This window comes from Pristis pectinata, chromosome 30 (genome assembly GCF_009764475.1).
Source record: "Pristis pectinata isolate sPriPec2 chromosome 30, sPriPec2.1.pri, whole genome shotgun sequence".
Lineage (NCBI taxonomy): Eukaryota > Metazoa > Chordata > Chondrichthyes > Rhinopristiformes > Pristidae > Pristis > Pristis pectinata.
In genome coordinates, this window is record NC_067434.1 from 4,712,380 (window position 1) to 4,734,484 (window position 22,105).

The 22,105-nt window shown below is 47.1% G+C and overlaps 1 protein-coding gene across 3 annotated transcripts in view; it reads left to right on the forward strand.

The window, feature by feature from the left end:
• The window catches only part of pdlim1 (PDZ and LIM domain 1 (elfin)), an 89,305-nt gene extending 68,111 nt beyond the window's left edge, over positions 1-21,194 (forward strand). For 2 of the 3 annotated variants that reach the window (XM_052041498.1, XM_052041496.1), the window contains exons 4-8: positions 7,197-7,267; positions 8,692-8,994; positions 15,028-15,179; positions 19,105-19,222; positions 20,830-21,194. In XM_052041498.1, the coding sequence (XP_051897458.1) occupies positions 7,197-7,267; positions 8,692-8,994; positions 15,028-15,179; positions 19,105-19,222; positions 20,830-21,019 (834 nt within the window). In that variant the 3' untranslated portion in view covers positions 21,020-21,194. Of the gene's footprint in view, positions 1-6,514; positions 6,712-7,196; positions 7,268-8,691; positions 8,995-15,027; positions 15,180-19,104; positions 19,223-20,829 lie in introns of all 3 variants that reach the window. The other variant, XM_052041497.1, reaches the window with a different exon arrangement.
• Positions 21,195-22,105: the final 911 nt, after the last annotated feature.

Sequence of the window (22,105 nt, forward strand, 5' to 3'; positions counted from 1 at the left end):
TGCTGGTGATAGAACTCACTTCTTCACAAAACCAATTTGTTTAATACCTTCGCAAACACAAGCACACGTTCTGGCTGCTCTTGGTTTGTAGGGAAACCCTTCACAAAGTTTGAAATCGGTAGCTGGTGGAGGGGATGTGGCTGGTGGTCGTGGGCTAACCAAAGTCTTCTGGAGAGAGACCAGGGCCTCTACAGATGGAGCCTGTAGCCTTGCCTTTGTCTGTATCATGTGTCCATCCATCTGTTGCTGAGGATGCCCCTCCCTTGCTGGGCTATGACCCGGGAACATTGGTGTCGGGATGTAGTGGAGCACCATCCGGCAAAGTGCAGATCGGTGGAAATTCTTAGATAGGTTTGACCTATCATCAGAACTGGGAAAGGTTTTGGAAATTCAAGTTAAGTTGCAGAGAAAGTGGGAATGGAGGAGAGCAAAGGGGAAGGTTTGTAAAAGGATGGGGATGAGGAAAGATTAAATAACACAAATAATGGTGGTGCTAGCTGAGAGGCTGGTGTGTCTGGGGGAAGCGTGGATAAGAGGGAGCAATGATACCTAAACTCTTCAGAGAGGTACAAGAGCAAACTGAATGGTAGAAGTGTAGGACACGAGGCTGGTTATCTGAAGCTCTTGAATTCAATATTGAACCCCAAGGGCTGTAATATCCCAGGTGAAAGATGTCATTCTGTTCCTTGGTCTTCATTGAGCTTCATTGGTACAGTGTAGGACAGCCGAGACAGAGTGGCACAGCTACTAGAGCTGCTGCCTCACAGCTCTAGCAGCCTGAGTTGGATCCTGACCTGTCTCTGTGGGGTTTGCAAGTTCTTGTGACCACACGGGTTTCCTCTGGGTGCTCAAGTTTCCTCCCACATACAAAAGACACACTGGTTGGTGGGTTAATTGGCTGCTGTAACTTGACCCTAGTGTTTAGGAGAGTGATAGTATCTCGGGAGAGTTGATGACAAGTGTGGGCAGAATAAAGATGGGATAAATGTCGGGTTGGTGTAAATGGGAGGTTGATGGTTGGTGCAGGCTCCGTGAGCTGAAGGACCTCTTTCCATCCTGCATCACTCTGATTCGATGATTCTAGCAGGCTGGGAATGGATGGAGAATTAAAGGGACAGGTAACTGGAAGCTTGGGGTCATTCTTGTAAGCTGGATGTAGGTGTTCTGCAAAGTGATCACACAGCCTGCATTTGTATCTGCATCATACTGTGAGCACTGAATGCTGTACAGTACATTGGAGGAAGTGGATGTGAGACACTGCTTCACCCGGAGGGACTGTCTGGGTCCGGGAGGGTGAGAAAAGAGGAGATAAAAGGGAGGGTGCTGCATCTCATGCAGTTGTCTGGGAAGGTGCCCTGAGCAGGTGAGTGGTGGAAGAGCGAATCCGAGCGCCCTGGAGGAAGCGGTCCCTTCGACAGCTGATGAACTGTCTGACAAGTCCATAGTCCTGGGCATGGCTTACCAAGCTGGTCACAGTCACACTGCACAGTCACACACTGGCTTTACATCACTGAAACATCGGCTGGTTGTGCAGCAGCCAAATCCACCTCTGTTACTGGCTGTTTATTTGCATTTTGTCAAACACTGACTTATTGTGGTTCACTCCTTGGTTCCCATGCAGTATATTCTCCAGAATATAGTGGTGCAGTGGTTGTGATATTGAAGGAGTAACACTGAGATCCAGGGAATAATGAGCTTTCATCTCTTACCTTGGAACCACAATTCATTTTGTAGAAAAGTGCTGTCAGTGAGGGTTCAGTTCGTTCACTACTGCTCCTTAAGGAGGGGATGTGGCTGGCATGGGTCCTTTGCCCTGGATATCTTTATCACTCCTCAGATGGTCTAACACTGTTGTGGCAAAGCAGTACCAGCACTTCAAGAAGTGTGCCCTCGTAGGGTAACAAAGCAGATGACTGATTCCTATACACTTAGAATTTTTCTACTTTACATGCAACTTCAGGTTCTAATCTGTGATTACTTCTGTTTGTTTGTGTTTCTGGATTGTGGTTTGGAGATAAAATACACATCCACTGACTGACTCCTCAGTGGCTGACCACTTCACTAATGGTGCAACGATAGGAAAGGCCACAGAGGGATACAGAGGTTCAGTGAGAGGGCATAGATCTGGCAAATGGAACGTAACGTGGGAAATATGAAATTGTCCATTTTGGCAGAAAAAATAAAAAAGAAGCATATTATCTAATTGGTGAGAGATTGCAGAGCTTGGAGATCTAGAGGGATCTGGATGTCCTAGCGCACGATTTAGAAAAAGCTAGTATGCAGGTACAGCAAGGAAGTAGGAAACCTAACAAAATGAAGGATATTGAAGGTTTGATCAGGGTGTAGAAGGAAGTGTATGTCAGGTATAGGAAACTGGTAACGAACAAGTCCTTTGAGGTTTATAGGGGATATAGGAGAGAACTTGGGAAAGAAATTTGGAAGGCAAAAAGGGGCCATCAAATGACCTTGGCAAGTACGATTAAAGAGAATCCTAAAACCTTCCTAAGCATATTAGAAGCAAGAGGGTAGCCAAGGAAAGAGCAAGTCCCCTTGGGAACCAAAGAAGTAATCTCTATGTGGAGTCAGGGGATAAGATCCTGAGGGGTCTTGATACCTGGAGCCAGAGATCACTGTTTTAAAATAAGGGGTTGCCCATTTAAGGTGGCTGAGGTGAAATGCTTTCTCTCAGAGGGTGGTGAGTTTTTGGAATTCTGTTCCTCAAAAGGCAGTGGAAGCAGAGTCTGAATATTGTTAAAGCAGAGGTTGATAGGTATCTAACAAGCAAGGAGGTGAAATGTTACTGTGAGTAAGATGGGACTGTGAAGCCAGAGCTACATCTGAACAGCCCTGATCTTACCAAATAATGGAGCAGGCCTGTGGAGCCAAGTGGCCATTTCCTGCTGCTAATTAGTATGTCAGTATGCATACTACAAAGTGTGAGCATGGGGATGGCGATCTGGTCTATGACTCTATCCACCAATGACACCCACCGTCACGGAGAATGACCACTTGGCTAAAGTACAGGAGGGCACTGACAGTAGCACTGACACTGTAGAGGGCTGGACAACCAGGAGTTGGAAGAAGATTAAAGAATATTTCTTGACACAGAGCTGCACTGTTTTTGCCTCTCCACAGCACATCAATTACAGAAATCGGTTTCCAAGTATTAATTATTTGCAGGAAAACACAAGAAAAACAGTTTGTTCCTTAGCCACTTTAAATTCAAGACTAGTAATTCTGATTCAGTTTGTGTGTGTTTTTTTTATTCTCACAAATACATAACCTCTGGTGATCCAACTGTTGTTAACAAGTACTTGGGACTTTGCCCTTCACTCTTGTTCTTCCTTACTCTTTGTTCCTTTATTCTGGTATCCAACATTTTGTCATACACAATTAATGTTGGAGTCATGAGTATGTGACTGTCATTCTGAGCATGTTAGTCTTCCTCCTTGCCTCCCTGGTACTGAGCCAATCCTAATCATGGATTTCTTCATCCTCCGCCTCATCTCCCATTGCTCTGTCTCCTCTGACATCTTCACCCCCGAAGCCTTTCCTCCATGTTTAGTTTCCAATCACATCCATGGTCACCCTGTGCCATCTTCTGTGACTACTTTCATTGCCTTAAATTCTGACAGGTGCTGTCTCCAATAACCTCCTTGTGTCCCTTTTCACCATATCTTACTCCTCTTTCCCAGCCCCAATTCCTTCTGCATCTTTCCTTGGAAAAAACTTCCCCAAGCCACGTGGAATTCTGCTTTCAAAATCTAAAAGCTGCTTCACATTGCTTCTGTTCTCCATGAAAACCTCTGGAGCTGTTGAACTCTTTGTTTGCTCAACTGCTTTCCTTTATGATTGAAGGTTTTGCCCGGAAGTACCTTTCATCTCTCCCTTTCTGTTGTTGATCCCCGATTTATCGTCTGTATTCACACCCTCCAGTCTAAAAGGTTCCAGGTTTGGCTATATTCAACAATAGAAATGTGATTGATGGTGCACGAGCAGCTCACGTCAGTTCCTCAGTCCCCTCAAACAAGCTGCTTGTCAGTCCAGGGTCACCCTCACAGGCACAGGTGACTGCTGTCTCCATCCCCCACCCCATTTTTCTCCCACTATCTTCACTGACTTTTCTTACAACAAAGCTTCTCCTTTTTTCTCTGTCCCCGCCTTTTCATGCTCTATTTCCCAACCGTCCACTTTCGCCTCCTCAACTCCCAATGTCCCCCTTGAGCCCCAATCCAAGATATCTATGCTGCTTATGGACTTCGTTAACAGGCCTTTAATTGGTTGCCGTTGGTATGAACCCCTTCTCCTTTGGCACCATCCTCTCCTTTTCCTAGCCCTCAATACTCATCTTCCTTTAGTTTCTCTCCCATCGCACTGTCCCTCCTCCATGCTCATTTTCCCAACCAGTTTCTTCAACCCTATCCACCCCATTTTACCTTTCTAGCCCAATTGCTAGCTGCCTCTGAGATCACAGGTACTGTTCCCTCCCTTTCAAATTCACCATCATCACTGTAAACAACCCAGCAGTGAATCCTCTGTCCTTGCAAACCTCAATGCTATCTCTCACCTCCTGTTTCCTTTCCAAGACTTCCTGAATCTGTCCTGCAGGTTTCCGAGTCTCTGCAGTCACAGCATGGCTGTGTCCCCTCATCCTCCAGTGGCCCCTCTCCCTCCGGAGCCTCTGAGCCTTTGCCTGGCACAGTGGATTCACTCCTCCATGGGTCGGCATTTACCTGAAGTATCTTCAGCCATGCATAATGCCCCTTGGCGTTCCCAACTCTTCCATGAACTACTTCTGTCTTGTAAGAAGCAACATCAGCAGATCTGCCCTGATGACGTCCAGCTCCATCTCCACAACACATCTGTCTGCTCTCCACTCACTTTGTATTGCTGGTCTCTGGGTCTGCTATCCACTGAATGCGTTGGTGTTTGCTGCCGATGAAGCCATCGCCTCCTGCTTCGCCTCCTAAGTCTCAGCTGACCTGTCGCTCACATCCAACCTCACTGCAGGTCACGCTCGCCTCTCGCTCCTGGCTGAGCTACTTTTGCCCCATTTCCTTCCATGTTAGAGTCCTGATCCTCCTCATGTCGTCCTGTGGTGGTGTTACCATTCCTGCACTTGCCTTCAGCCATTTACAACCAGTGTGCTGGAATCTCTACCCCTCCCCTACTTTAAGAATCCCCACCTCGTTGACCAGGTTTTTGACCTTTAGTCCTTTGCTTTCGGGATCTCCCTGCACCTTGGTATATTTATCGTGTTTCAGTCACTATGCACATGGAATTTGCTGTAACCAGTAAGTCAATGAAATCCAGCTTTCACAGACCCATTCTTTGCTGTGGATAGTGAGTTTATTGTTGGTTCACTGACCACCGACCTGCTTTTGCACTTACCTGGAACGAAGGATAGTGTATGAGCAACTGTATTAGGGATGTGTAATCACCGTTGGTGCCCATTCAATGGCAGTAAGCAACAATGCTGCCATTCACCCTCCTATCCCTTTTAACCTTCCAGGTTCCATCTGTGGCTGGTGTAGGTGAGAAGATCCTGGGATTGTTCCCAGAAGTCTTTGAGGATAGTTTTAACCTAAACCTTCCACTGGGGAAACTGGCAGGATTGGGTCCCAGGCTGGTTCCACAGCCCTCCAGGTTAACCCACTGAGGCAGAGGAGGGAGTGCTGGGCAGGATGTAAAGCTGCCTTTTCCACATAACTTATGGATTAGCAGTTGAAATGATCCTCTTTCTGACACTGAGGGAGGCTATTCATCCCATTGTGTTGGTAGCAGCTCTTTGAAGGACCAATCCAAGTAGATCCATGTCCCTTTCCTATTGATCCCTGGTAAATCCCAACTTATTTGGAATTTTTGTTTACTCAGGAGCAGGAATAATGACTTTGAGTTATAGAGTCATAGAGCAATACAGCACGGATACAGGCCTGTCGGCCCAACCAGTCCATGCTGACCACGGTACCCACCCAGCTAGTCCCAATTTCCTGTGTATGGCCCATATCCCTCTAAGCCCCGCCCCTCCATGTGCTTCTTAAGTGATACTGTTGTACCTGCCTCAACCACTTCCTCTGGCAGCTCGTTCCATCTACTCACCACCCTCTGCATGAAAAAATTGCCCCTTAGGTCCCTTTTAAATCTTTCCCCTCTCACCCTTAGTCTATGCCCCCTCGCTTTGGACTCCTCTACCCTGGGAAAAGACTGTTACCATCCACTTGCAAGATAATGTCCCAATTCCTATACTCAATGCCCTGACTGATGAAGGCCAGTGTGCTGAATGCCTTTTTCACCACCCTGTCTACCTGTGACGCCGCTTTCAACGAACTATGCACTTGTAAAATTACTTTAGGTGTGGATTACTTGTGGCATAGAGTAAAAGATGGAAGCCCCAGTGATTGGTAGCAACGTGTGCACATCCCTAATGTTGTTGATTTTGCAATGCATGTTACTTGGCTGTCACCTCACGCATGCATGTAGCCATATATCTTTGTCCTTTTGACCTTGCACGCAGGAGGTTAAACACATAGGAAGTGCTCATAACCGGAGCGCTAAGCCGTTCTGTGCCACAGCCGCGTCCAATTCATCTCCCAAAGTCATAACCTCACAGTACAACAGCCCAGCCGGCCTCTATTCTACAGCCAAAGTGGAGGAATTCAACAGTGCCCTCGACTCCAGCGTAGCTTCCAACAGTCCTGAGCCAAGCAAGATGTAAGTACCACGTACACTGGTGTTTCCCAGTGGGAACCTGTGCCAAAAACAATTCTCCACTTTGCGCTCAATGCTGATTGCTTACATACTCTGTCTGCCCTTGTAATTGTATGTTACTCAGGTGACTAACTAGTCTCTCTGGGATCTGTCACTGAAAAGAACCAGGAGCCAATGTGGTTTAGCTCCAGACTGAGCAGAATCGCAAGGAGGTGTGTCTGACAGAGCAGTGAGAAAAGGAAGGCTTGTGACCGGTGGACTTTCTGGGCCTGGTTGTAACATGAAGTATCTCTGTCTCTGTCTGATTCACTCGTAATTAAAAAAAACTCTTAAGATTTCTCTTTGCAGGTTCTGTCTGGAGCCAGGTTGCCTGCACAAGCTTGACTTGTGTCCGAAGTTGGATTTACTTAAATTTAATTGAAGTGTCAACTTCATGAAGGGTGAACAAGTAGTAATGCCACTGTCTGTGTCTGTGCTTCCTTCTTCAGAGACCAGCTCATTTTCAGCGTGCATTCAGTCTAGTGAACCCATCCGTTAGACGAACGCCCAGTGTCAGCAGGTGCTCATTGTTGCTTTACCTCGGCTCAGTAAATACAATGAGGTGTCACAATCCACATGCTAAGGAGAAAGCACAATTTCAGGACAAGTTTATGTTTTGTACTACCACTGCGGAGCCCGGCTTGCTGGTGGAGTGCCAGCCACAATATCCAGGCTTGCCTGAGCTTCCCTTCTGGATTGTCTCCATCCAGGCAATGCAGGTTCCAACCATTAGCTGCATACACAAACTTCAGATCCATCTTTCCTTAAATGCTTGGGGCTATAGAAACCTCATAAATCTTGTATATCCTAATCTCCATTTATAGATTTAAAATTAAATAACAGTGCATGATTACATACCAGACATATAACAGGAGTTTCTTTAGCTGTCTTTGCATGACTTAGGCTGCATTGTCTTACAGCTGATTCCTTAAATACAGTGTTGTCACTAGGATTTCAGTTCTGGTGGATATGGATTGGACCCAGCAAAACACTGGGATGTCATATAGGTGGCTACATGTGACGTTGTTCCACCTGGGAGTGGGGGAGGCAGGTAGGAATGTTGGTGGGTGCGGGTCAGTCACTGTATGACACTGGGGTACAGCCCTAATGGGCACAGGTCTGTTTACTATATAACACTGGGATACAGTATTGGTGGGGATAATTGTGTGCCTACATAACACTGGGATACAGTGCTGGTTGGTACAGGTCTGTCCCTGTATAACACTGGGCTACAGTACTGGTGGGGATGGGTCTGCCACTGTATAACACTGGGGTACAGTGCTGATGGGGATGGGTCTGTCACTGTATAACACTGGGGTAGAGTACTGGTTAGCACAGATCTGTCACTATGGCACTGGGCTGCTGTGCAGATGGGAACAGGTCTGTTATAACACTGGAATAAAGTCCTGGTGGGTCCAGGTATGTCACAGTATGAAATTGGGGTACAGTAATGGGAATGATCTGTCACTGTAACACTGGAGTACAAACCTGGTGGGTACAGGTTTATCGCAGTGTAACACCAAGGTGCAGTACTGGTGGGCACAGGTCTATGATACATAACACCAGGGTTTAGCATTGATAGTAGGTGAAATTTAAGGATTTGGCTTAAGAACAGTGTAAACAAATGAATGGTCCTTGCTTAGTGTCCTTGCATTAGCTATTGGAAAATCAGCAAAATCTCCCGGTTACAGACTAGGCAGCCATTGGTTGGGAAATTGACCCCAATAATAAGGGAGATATTTTCTCCCTGTAACAATAAACCTGGTGACAACACTGGTGTTGACTGTTTTCCGAGTACTGTGAAGTAAACATTGCTGACGTTTTAGTCCTTACTAAAGTCTCTGACAGTGTCTCTCTTTCCCCATCATCATGCCATTGCTTGCTTTTCTAAAACCATTGTTCTCTTCCATTCCCCCAATTCTTAAAATTAATCTTATGCTCTAGCCCACTGTCTCCTGGGTTCTTTCGCGCTCCCCTTGCCACCGTCTATGCTCCATCTTCCTCTTGCTCTCCATCAGCTTTACGCAGGAGGCACAGCACCTCCTCCATCCCGAGCCAAGTCCGGGTCGGACCCCAGGAGCTGAAGGAAGCCGCCCAGTACTGTCCTGCAGGCCCGGTTGAGGTGGAGGTGCCAGGGCTCCGAGTGATTCACACTCAGTTTAATTCTCCTCTGCAACTTTATTCTCAGCAAAACATTATGGACAGTTTGCAGGGACAGATCTCAACACTAAGCCCCACTGTTGGCAGGTAACCAACCCTTTGTTCTGCGCTGTGTGTGTATGGGATGTGGGCTCATGGTTTTGCTGCACACTTCCACGTCACTTTGGCCTGAATTCCTGCATGCATTTTGGTTTGGATTTTCTACTGTATAGACTTGTCTTGTCCCATGAAGGCTTGAGTGGCAGCTTTACCCGGATATTGTGTTATGAAGGACCCAACCTCCCACCCCACCCCTATCCCGTCACCCTCGCCTAGTGCATAAACAGACCATGGCCTGTTGGTCTGTGCTGGGTTTTGTGCTTCACATGCGCCTTCTCCCACCCCTGTTCATAAACCCTTCCAGCTTATCATTCCATTTCTTCCTCCCTCCAGTTCTTGCCTATTTACCCTTCAATCAGTACTATACACCTCCATAACTTGCTGTGGTGCTGAAGTCCACATTTTCACTGCCATAGAGTCAGTATGGAAAGAGGCCCTTTGGTCCACCGAGTCCCCAGCGACCAGCAACACCCATTGATGATAATCCTACAGTAATCCCATTTAAAAAAAAATTCTCCCTACATTCCTCTGGAACCGATCAACAACTTTTTCTCAAAGCATTTCGTGAAGTGGCTGAAATCTCCACATCAGTACTCAATGTCTCTGGAGATCACAACACCACAAGAAATTAAAAATGGAGATGGTGCTTACCACTGAAGTACAGACGGGAAAATGGAGAAAGTCTGTTTTAAACAGGATGTCAAGCCAATCTCACCAAGGTCAGAATTACTCCATGTGTTACTGACCAGTGATGTGGCAGCTTTGAACATTGTACGTCCTGTGTGTAGGACAATCCCTGCAAATATCATAACTGTCCCTTGCATATTGCTGACATCATCAAACCCTTCAAGCTACCACTGATCTGTGTGGGAGAGTACTTCATCATCATGCTATAGAATGATGTGAGGAGCAAAGGTGCTGGCGGAACGTACTGGTAATGTTGTTAAACACCCAGGTCTTGGCACTGGGTAAATGCAGGACCCACTGTAACAATTGGCTCTATACAGCAGTTCTCCTCCTATCCCTGGGATCCCACTGGGCACAGAGCATATTCAGAAAACCTGCAGTGGTGCCACTGCCTGGTGGTCCGCTCACTTCAGAAATGTAATCGAGCTCCTCTAGGATTGTAGGATCAAACCATTTCAGGTCTGGGCTAAGGAAGAGAGGGACAAATTGAGATAAGCTGGGGTTCCCACCACTGATTACTGTTGCTGCTGACAACTACTGGGGTACCCATGTTGGGCCATATCACCTGCACAACATGCTCTTTGAACGAAGATGTGGGTTTGCTTCTGCCATCAACCGTGGGAGAAGGGGATTGAGGGGGAGGGAAAGGAGGTTAAACCTGGATGGAAGAAAGTGCAAAGTTCCCAGCCTCATAAAGTCAGGGAGAGAGGGAGTGTGTGGAAACAGGCCATTCGGCCTGCTGAATCCGCACTAACCATCAACCACTCATTTACACTAATCTTACATTAACCCTAATATTTTTTATTCTCTTCACTTTCTCATGAACTCCCCCCGATTCTACAACTCATAGAATCGTACAGCACAGAAACAGGCCCTTAGGGCCCTCCTTGTCCATGCCAACCATTGGGCCTATCTATGCTGGTCCCATCTGCCCGCATTAGGCCTGTATCCCCCCAACTCCTTTCCTATCCTTGTACCTGTCCAAATGTCTTTTAAACATTGTAATACTATATGCCACCAATATCTTCTCTGGCAACTTGTTCCAGGTAACCACCACTCTCTGTGAAAAAAAAAACCCACAGATTTCTAAATTTCTCCACTCTCACCTTTAACCTGTGCTGTCTAGTTTTAGTCTACCCTGTCCTGGGAAAAAAGATTCTGACTCTATCCTATCTTTGTCTCTCATAATTTTATAAACCTCCATAAGGCCACCCCTCAGCCTCCTGTGTTCCAGTGAGAATTAACTCGGTCTATCCAATGTTATCCTTGTAACTACAGCCCTCCATTCCAGACAATATTCTGGTGAATCGCTTCTGCACTTCCCCCTGTTGATGCCACATCCTTCCTGTGGCGTAGCGACCAGAACTGTACACAGTACTCCAAGTGCGGTCTAACCGGTGTTTTCTACAACTGCAGCATGACGTCCCACTTTTTTTTAGCCCATATCTACAGGCTGGACCTGAAGGCTGCAGCAGGATGGTATCCATCCTGAAAAGCATAATGCAGATGCTGGAAATCGGAAATAAAACAGGAAATGCTGGAAATACTCAACAGGTCAAGCAGCACCTGTGGAGAGAGAAGCAGAACTAATGTTTCAGGGTGATGACTTTCCCTTCGAGAAATCTGACTCTGTCTCCTCCAGAAGTATTTTCCATCTGTTGTTTACCTTGGTCATGAGTCCTCTGTAGAAGTGTAGGACTGGACTGCACAGACAGATGGCTGTTCATCCTTTCTGCCTGTGACAGCTCTTTTAAAAGAGGTAAAAACCTGACCCCAGCTCCCACTCCTTTCCCTTAGCCCCACAAATACTTCCTTTCCAGATGTATACTCAGTTTGGCATTGCATCTCCTTCCACCAACTTTTCTCCCAATGTATCCTGATTATAGCAACTCACTGCATTAAAATTCTAATGTCCCCTCTGTTTCTTTGGCAGTCATCTTAAATCTGTGTTAACTGACATGTGTCATTAATGAACTCAAACCCTCCCTTTTGAGCTATACTTCAAGCTTGTTAAATGCATTGGCACTTTGGGTATTGTGAAAATGGTTATTGTTTTCAGTGATAAAACACTGATCTATGCACAGAAAATCTTGCATTCATGGAACAATTTTCACATCTTCAAATCATCCCAAAGCACCAAGGCTCGAGAATGCTGTTTATTGTTGCCAAATTTTTGTCTGTACCACACTGCCTGCTCACAGAGTCACCCTCAATGTCCAAGGCATAAACCAAGGCTTAAACTATTTGGAACAGGTTAGCACTCACCGATTTAAAAGCTCGACTGATGTTAGCATGAAGCCAGGCTGGTGTGATAGAGATCTCTTCAGGGTAGCATTGAGAGAGCTTCGTCTGCGATGAGTTGTGCCATACCTGACCTTTTGGACAGCAGTGAGGTGGGGGTGGGAGAGGAAACTGGCAAATTGTGCTGGACTCTTGGAATAAAGAGAGTTCCATTCCCCAGCATGACTTTGGGATATACCCCAGGTTATTGAGCGGGGCAAGAGATGAGATTGCTGGAGCCTTGACCAAGATCTTCATGCCCTCTCCAGCCACAGGTGAGGTCCCAGAGGACTGGCGAGTGGCTAATGTTGTTCCGTTGTTTGATAAGGGAAATAGGGATGTTCCTGGAAATTATAGACTGATGAGTCTCACGTCAGTGGTAGGGAAATTATTGGAGAGGATTCTTAGGGGTAGGATTTATGAGCATTTGGAAAACCATGGCCTAATTAAGGACAGTCAGCATAGCTTTGTGCAGGGCAAGTTGTGTCTTACTAACTTGTTTGAGTTTTTGAGGAGGTGATGAAGATTATTGATGAAGGTTGACCTGTGGATGTTGTCCACATGGATTTTAGTAAGGTGTTTGACAAGGCCCCTCATGGTAGACTCATCCAGAAGATTATGGGATCCACAGTGACTTGGCCATTTGCATTCAGAATTGGCTTGCCCTTAGAAGACAGGGGGTAGTGGTCAATGGGACTTATTCTGGCTGGAGGTCGATGATTAGTTGTGTTCCACGGGGATCTGTGCTGGGCCTCTGCTGTTTGTGATATATATAAATGACCTGGATGAAAATGTGGATGGGTGGGTTAGTAAGTTCACAGATGGTGGTGTTGTGGTTAGAGTAGAAGATTGTCAAAGGATACAGCAGGATATAGATCAATTGCAGATATGGGCGGAGAAATGGCAGATGGAGTTTAATCCAGACAAGTGTGAGGTGTTGCACTTTGGTAGATCAAATGTAAAGGGACAGTACACTGTTAATGGCAAGACCATTAACAGTGTTGATGTACAGAGGGATCTCGGGGTCCAAATCCATTGCTCCCTGAAAGTGGCTGCACAGGTTGATAGGGTGGTTAAGAAGGTGTACGGCATACTTGCCTTTATTAGTTGAGGCATTGATTTCAAGAGTCAGGATGTTATGTTGCAGCTTTATAAAACTCCAGTTAGGCTGCATCTGGAGTATTGCATTCAGTTCTGGTCGCCCCATTATTGGAAAGATGTGGAGGCTTTGGAGAGGGTACAGAAGAGGTTTACCAGGTTGCTGCTTGGATTAGAGGGTATAAGCTATGAGGAGAGGCTGGACAAACTAAGGTTGTTTTCTCTGGAGTGGCAAAGGCTGAGAGGAGACCTGATAGAAGTTTATAAGATTATGAGAGGCATAGATAGAGTAGACAGCCAATATCTTTCTCCCATGGTTGAAATGTGTAATACTAGAGGACATGCATATAAGATAAGAGGAAGTAAGTTCAAAGGCTTGTTCCTGTGCTGTGCTGTGCTGTGCTATGTTCAGTAGATGTTCTGCAGCATAAGAGATGTGCAATCAAAGGAACGCTGAAACCAAAGAGCCCAACCTCCAGGGTAGCTGCAGCAGGAGACGGGCATTGATAATTCTTGGGGTTCTGGACAGTAAGGACATTTGGACTGCTCATCCCGACCAAGAGGCAATGGATTCCCTCCAGGCATCTGCCACTGGGTGGGCGAGAGGCTGGTGAGAGAGAAGATTGGATGGAGAGTTTCCACTTCCTGCTCCATCCCACTAAGTGAGCTTGGTTTACCTTTGGCCATTCTGTCTGCATGCAGAAGTAGGCAGCTTGAGGTGGAAGGGTAGTGTCAACAACCCCCTTGGTATCCGTAACCAAGAGCGAATGCGTGTGAAGCGGGTAATGTTCATGATGACAGTCTGCAGCTAGCGGTGGACCTAAGGCATCAGTGCAGTGGTCTCTGCTAGTTACAATCTACGTTAGAGGGATCAAGTTTAATGTATCCGCGTTCACTGATGATGCAAACTTAGGTGGAAAAAGTAAGTTACTTGTGGAGGATGCAGCGTCTGGGTTAAATGAGTGGTCAAAATGGTGGCACGTGGAGCATAATTTGGGGCAAGGCAGGGTAATCTACCTTGGTAAGGAGAATGCTAAAACAGAATATGATTTAATTGATGTGAGACTGTTCAGTGTTGGTGTTCTGAAAGTGGGTATCCTCACAAGTGTCAAAAGCAAGTGGAGTATTGGTCTCTATTGGAAGGAGAGTTAGAGTACAGTTGGAAAGTCTTGCCACATCTGTACAGGTCTTCCATCTGACCACACCGGGAGGACAGGTTAACGTTTGGTGCCTTTTTGAGTGTACTGGCCTTGACAGCATTGTAGCAGGCACCACCGGATTGATTCCCAGAATGAGGAAGGATTGAGCTGAACAGGAAAAACTCTCCGGAGTTGAGAGTGAGAGGTGCTCTCATTTCTGAGGGAGCTTCACAGGATAGCTTCTATGAGGGTGTTCTTCTTGGGTGGAGGGGGGGATCTAGAATTGATGGCATAATTTCAGGAAAAGAGGTCACCCATTTAAGAGAGAGATGAAGAGGAATTTCTTTACTGAGGGTTTTGAATCCTTGGAATTTTCTACCTCAGAGAGCTGTGGGTGCTTAATCACGTGGATGCTGACTCAAACACCATTGAGTAAAGCTTACTTTGCACTGTCTCATCAAACACTCCCAGGGCAGTGGCAGCATGGGTTAGACATGGAGTAAAGCTCCCAATTCACTGTCCATAGTTATAGAATACAAACTATTTTTATAATACTAGTCCAAATCACTTACAGCAGTATGATCTCCAGGTGTGATTAATAGGAAAAATTATCCAATCTTTTCCTTGTGAACTCACTGGATGGTTGATGAAAGTTGGACAATTTAAGTGCTGATTTGCAATCACCCTTCACTGATGGCTTTACGTTGCATGATTTTGGCACTGGGACCTGGCAAAAGATCTTCAACCCGTTGACCATAAAATTAACTGGGTGTCTTGAAGCTCTTCATTTCCTTTTTGTTTATGTTCTGCATTCTAGTTTGGAGCCATTGAAGCTGCCGTGTAAGCCCATGGTGGACACAGAGTCTGAAGTTTACAAAATGCTACAAGAAAACCAGGAAACGGAGGAGCCACCTCGGCAATCAGCCTCATTCCGTGTGCTGCAGGAGATCCTGGAATGTGAGGCCAATGGTAGGATCACATCACCCTGAGATGGGGCCCCACCATCAAACCACAGGGCTTTCTACCCCTGCCTTATATGTTCTGGAGTTTAGAGCTACGGGGGTGCTCACTGAAACATACAGAATTCTGAATCGGACTTGATAGGGTAGATGTGGAGTTAACATTTGCCCTGGTGGGGGTGCCTGGAACCAGTAGTCACACTCTCAATGCAAAGGGTTGGCCAGTCAGGACAGAGGATGAGAAATTTCCTCTCCAATAGGGCGGTGACTCTTCGGGATTCTCTGTCCCAGAAGGCTGTGGAGATCGAATCGCTGGGTATATTCGAGACAGGTTGATAGATTTTTGCCATGATTTTATTGGATAGTGGTGCAGACATGAGGGGCCGAGTGGCCTACTCCTGTGTTTATTATGTTCTTGTGTAAAAGACCAAAGGAAAATCTGACAGAGGTGCTCAAGCTGTTAAAGAATAATTAACACGGCTGGAATAACGGAGAGTGAGGACATGTATTCTTCCAGTCAGAGTGAGGGAATTCACATAAATAGGGGGCTGGCATCCAGGAATTGGCCTGGGGTGTGGAGGGACTATGCAGGAACGTGCAGCAACCCAGGAGGTAAATTCCAGTGATCTTAAGAAACAAGAGTGCAGTTTGTTCCTTTCCGAAGACCCCTTTGATCCAGAGGGGTTGTTGGAGTTAAGAGTTTTGGTGATAATATGTCCATCAGTGCATCCCACACAAAGAGTGGGAGAAACATGCAATTCTGCCTCCAGGCAGCTGTGGATTTTGGGACCAACTCTGACAGCTTTGTATCGGGTTATTGGGGCAGTGATGTGGCAATGAGGCAGGGAAATGGGGTTGAGTTACAGGTGAACCATGGACTAATGGCAGAGGATCCATAAAAGGCTGAATGGCCCAGTCCCCTTCCCATGTCTGACAAAGTGTGCAGCCGGTAAGCGATGATACTGAAGGCCCTGTGATCTACAAAGCTGGAGCATTTTGTTTTTATGTTTATCAGCATTGTAGTATTTTTCGGAAGTGAAGCAGTGTTTATGGTGAAGAAAGTGTGCTGGGTGATACCAGATCAGTATGTCCACAACATCCAAGGTCCAGGTCCTACTCAGTGATGACCTCTGCTGTGCCAGGAATCAGGACAATGCAGTGGGCCCCTAACCTTGTGTCCCCTGGGTTAGAGAAGACAATTCAATAAGGCTGCCCGCCCAACCAGTTACCATTCTGTGAACTCTCCTGAGGACAAGGTGTGAGACTGTGACGGCGACGACTGTGATTCTTCTCAAGGATGAACAACCCCACCGACATTGAGACCGAGACCTGAAAAAGGCATTAAGAACAATCAGTACCCTGAGAATTCTTTCCAGAAAGAGCAGCAACCCTCAAATGCAGAGAGAGAAAGCAGCCAAAGTACATCCTACTAGTATTAAGAAAAAGCTCTCGCTTAGCTCGCCAAGGCCAGAGAAATGGGTTCAAGATTATGTGATCTGAATGGTCAGAGGTGGCACTGGGTAAGCCTGGTATTACCAATCAGAAACCAGTAGCACAAGGTTCACCCTTAATCTGAGGACTTGTTACAGCTATGACAACAGGCTGAAGATCCTCTGTTTAACATCTCATCCAAAAGTTGGCATAGGTGATAGTATTGCATTCCTTCCACAGCACACTAAGTTGTTGGCCTAATCCCAGAGTAGGATTTGATCCCACAGCCACCCAATGGCTAACTGAACTGGTTCAAGTCCCAATTACCAGCTGAGCTGCAGCTGGGAAAATCCGAGAAGAAGACAGATGGAAGGAGCAGGTGTGTGTTTATCTGTTGGAGACGTTGGAACAGGGGCTGTCAGTCTGCTGGAGACCTGTGGTTTGGTCTGTAAGCTTGATGAACACCACCGAAGAAGCAAAAGCTTTCGGTTTTAGAATCAGAATCAGATTTATTATCACTGACTATGACGTGAAATTTGTTGTTTTGCGGCAGCAGTACAGTGCAACACATAAAAATGTATACGTTACAAAAATAAATAGTGCCAAAAAAAAGTAATAATGAGGTAGTGTTCATGCGTTCATGGACCATTCAGAAATCTGATGGTGGAGGGGAAGAAGCTGCTCCTGAAGCGTTGAGTGTGGGTCTTCAGGCTCCTGTACCTCCTCCCCAATGGTAGTAATGAGAAGAGGGCATGTCCCGGATGGTGAGGGTCCTTAATGAAGGATGCCGCCTTCTTGAGGCACTACCTCTTGAAGATGTCCTCGATGGTGGGGAAGGTGTGCCCATGGTGGAGTTGGCTGAGTCTACAACCCTCTGCAGCCTCTTGCGATCCTGTGCATTGGAGCCTCCATACCAGGTGGTGACACAACCAGTCAGAATGCTCTCCACATCTATAGTAAGTTGTAAGAGTCTCTGGTGACATACCAAATTTCCTAAAACTAACAAATCTGAGCCGTTGGTGTACCTTCTTTGTGATTGCATCGTGTCTTAGAAGAAATCTGAGTTGTGCAATCACACTCAGCACTGACCCACCGTACAGGGGCACCAGGAGACAGCGCCACCTCAGAACATGAAGAACAGGAGCATGAGAAAACTGTTTGGCCCTGCCCACCTGTTCCTTCATTGCTGATCATTCACTTCACCACCCTGTTCCTGCCGTCTCTTGGTTTCCCTTGACCTCTTTAGCATGAAGAAATCAATCCTTTTGAATACATTTAATAATGGTCTCCATTGCCGCTTGAGGTAGAGAATTTAAAGAGAGAGAGAATTTTTCTGAGGTAGAGAATTCGATGACAGTCTCCACTGCCTTCTGAGGGCGAGTGGTCCACAGACTCACCACCCTCTGGGTGAAGAAATTTCTCGTCTCAGTTCTAAATAACGTTCCCTGCACCCTGAGACTGGGAACCCTGGTCATGGACTCTGAGTCACTGGGAACTCAGTCTACCCATCTGGTCCTGGAATCTGTCCAGTCCTGTTGGAATTCTATAGGTTTCTGTGTTTCTGTGAGATCTCCTCTCATTCTTCTGAACTCCAGTGAATATAAGCCTGTCCAATTTGTGTTTTTGGAACCTCACGTTTATCCGCTGCACCTACATCACAAAACTAAATCACTGAACTAAATCATCTTGGATCCTCTGCATCCTCCTCACAGTTCACACTCCCCACCCCTCCTCCACACTTTTGTGCCATCTGCAATCTTGGAGATCTGAAATATTGATATATATTTTGAACAGCTGGGTTCATCCCTGCAGTCATCACATTGCTATTGGTTTTGGAGTTCCAGGACAACGACAATGAAAGAGCAGTGATCTGTCATATGGTGATGTGACGCGTGTCTGCTCTCCTTGGCTTAGGTGGTGAGCTACACAGCTGTGGATGTTGCTGGAGTATATTCTGCGGTATATTTTGTAGATGGTGCCCGCTGCAGTCATGACTTGCCAGTGGTGGAGGGAGTGAATGTTGGAAATATTGTTGGTGCAGGCAGGTAACGACAAGGTTCTGTTCCCGAGCACTGTTCGTAACCTGGACTGTTCGTAAGTTGGAAATGAACAGACACAGTGTGTGGGAGAAGGTCAGAAACATCAGTGAGGGGAGACCGTGCGGACACAGGAAGAGCAGCCTCACTGAGTCAGTGAGTGAGTCAGTGAGTGAGTCTGCTCATCACTCCCGGCTCTGCTCAGCTCCACCCAGCCCCTGATTGTTGTGGCTCGTGGGGGAGGGGGGGGGGCTGAGAGAAGGCATGGGGAAATGCCCCATTCCCACCTGGCAGAAGATGCCTGCAGTCCCACAGCAGCTGGCGAATCCATCCCCATCCATCCCTCCCGTCTCCCAACTCGTTGTTGTGCGCGGGGTGTTCGTAGGTCGGGAATTTGTAACCTGGAGAGAATGTGTAAAGGTGGAATTCTACGCTTATTTTAATGCTGACCTTGTCTGACACTTCCAGGACAGTCAGAGAAACCATCTGGGTTCCGGAAAGTAAAGGCTCCTGCCACCAAGGTGGGCTCGTCGGTTGGAAGTGCGCAGAAGCTGCCCGTGTGTGAGATATGTGACACCGGGATAGTGTGAGTGTGGTATCCGTTATGTAGCTACAATGCGCAGTGGGGACGAGGGGCTGTGGAGGGGAGGGCCTGAGGGTGGGGGCAGACCCCATGGGTAGGGTGGGGCCCAGCAGTGGGGAGGGGCTGGTGGTCGCAGAGGCCCAGCTGCTTGAGCGACTGATGGTGAGGGGGAGCCTACCACTAGGGAGGGAGAGGGCCCAGGGAGAAAGGACGGCTTCAGGGGCAGGGCTGAAGCGGGAAGGAGGGGCTGGTGGTAGGGAGGAGCTGGGGGAGGAGACTGTCTATCAGTGGGATGACCCAGGTGCAGGAGGAACGAGGCAGTGGTGAAGAGAGGCAGTGGGAAGGGTTACAGTAAATCATCCTGTATCTGGGCCCAGTCAGGCCCTGCCAGAAGAAGAGGGGTGGGTGCGGGTTGGTGAAGGGCTGGAGAGAGAAGGGGAAACATTGCAGTACTCATGATAAAAACAACTGTTGAGACACTTGGCATTAGCATTGTAGTCCAGCAGTAACTCTTCACCAGGGTACGGGGAGCAGGAACCGTTATGCCCACCTCTGTATAATAACTCGGCTGCTGCAGTACTTCCTTGGAGCTGCACTGAGCATCTTGTGCAGGTCTGTGCAGGTCTGTGGGTCACAGTCCGACCTGGACACTGAGCCATGGCTGACATTTTATGTTGGGTAGATAATCGAGGGGAGAGAAATAGGGAACAGCCCTTTGATACCAAATCGCTTTGTCTGCTGATTAATTGGACGGACTCTGCTCAGTCTTTCCATTACGTTATTGGATTTGTTCAGTCCAGAGCTGTTGCTTGATGATGTGCTCCCTCACTGGCCTGTTTTCATAGTGATGTTCCCCTGAATCACACGAACAAGAAGGTGCCAGGGTTTGACAGTAGAACTAGAGCACAGGAACAGGCCCTTCAGCCCACAACATTGTGCCAAACTAATTAAACTAGTAATTAAATGCTTAACTAATCTAATCCCTTCTGCCTGCACATGGTCCATATCCCTCTATTCTCTGCACATTCGTGTGCCTATCTAAGAGGCTCTTAAACACCTCTGTCATTTGTGTCCCATTCTTTGATAATCTCAGTTTGGCAGCAAAGGGAAATCCTCCTGGGATCCCGCCCCTGAGGCCTACCCATTAACCTATGCTGGGGAGCACACCCATGAAAGTGTCAGCACACCCATGCAAGAGCTCAAGCCATGCAATTGACCTCTGCTGCAATGCTTATTATGCTTGAATATCCTTTCTGCAATCACTTTCTAGACTCGTACATGACTAGTGACCTCCTGGGGAGGTGAGTGGAGGTGGGTGGTGTTCCTTGAGCCTAGCCTGCATATGGAACATGGTTATAATAGGTCTGCACCATTAAGCTGGAAGCCTGCTCCTGATCACTTCCCTGTACCTGGAGCAAGTGCACGCAGCACAACTGTTGCACCGGGAGTGAGGAACTCCCACGGCCACTTATCCCTCTGGGCTGATGTTTCAGGTCAATGAACTTTTACAAAAGTGAGGCAGCGTGTTGCTGGCTGTGTTGTGCTATCTGTTTTCTTTTAGTAAAGAGTGAGGGCTGCCTGATTGTAGAATCTGTTTGGAAACGTTGCAGGGGGATGATTGTGAAAGTGCGTGACAGGTTCCGCCATCCAGAATGCTACGTCTGCTCGGACTGTGGAACAAACCTGAAGCAGAAAGGACACTTCTTTGTGGGGGATGCCATCTATTGTGAGCAGCACGCCAAGGAGCGAGCCACACCTCCTGAGGGTTACGATGTCGTCACCGTCTTCCCTAAGTCATAAGCCACTCTCAGAAGCAACGGTTCCCAACCTGTGGAATAACCGGCCAAGTTTGCATGCCTGCCTATGTACATGAACTACTTTTCACACACTTTTAAAAAAGATAATGGATTTCTGTAATCACTTAGTACAAGGGCCTCTGTAATGCAATGAGGCGCAATTAAACTACAAATGTTTACCTTTGTTTTGTGTCTTTTTTTTATCCAAATAGTTCCTCTTAATTTCTTTTATTTGTTTTCCATCTTGAAGGACCTTGACTCTTGTGAGAGTGGAGTTCCAATGGACACTGCTCCCCCCTTAGGAGCAGTTAATTGGGACTCCAGTCTTTCTGCCCCCTCATTGACTCTTGGCTGGGATGCAGTTCTCCAGCAGCTCCGAATCTTCCGTTCTATGTACACAAGCCTGAATTGAGCGTTGAAAGGCTTTTGAGCAGCAGGTGACATTGTGGGTTCATGGATTGGGGGGAATTAACACTGAGCCCACTCCAGCTGCTTCATCCCATTTCCTGTTCCCAGCCCTGGCTGACACCCGTGAGCACTGTATGGGTTGGGGACTAATACTTGGACCTCTGGGTTCATCCTGGCTCAGTTACCCAGTTCACCAGTAAATACTGGGAACCACAAGGACCTTTCAAGTAGTGAAAACATCTGATGCTGCTTCACAGGAGTGGTACCTAGCTGAACCTGACACCAAATCTTACAGCAAGCAAGAAGTTGATCAGAGGTAGGTTTAAGGAGCATCTTGAAACTGTTAAAGGGGCATCTTCTTCATCTAACAGTTTCAAAGCCCCTACCAGCTCATTTTCACTTTGACTGTACCATACCTCACCAGGGTGGCTTTGCTTCCTGCCTGAGTAGCCCCTGGCTGGAGGTGGAGTCATATAGTGCGGAGACACACACTAACGTGGATCCTGTTTCATTCTTCCCACATTCCCATCACCTCCCTCCAGATCCTACCACTCACCTACACACTAGGGGCCCTTTACAGTGGCCAATTAAGCTTTCCACCAGCATGTATTTGGGTTGTGGGAGGAAACCCATGCAGTCACAGGCAGAACATGCAAATACCACACAGGCAGCACTGGAGGTC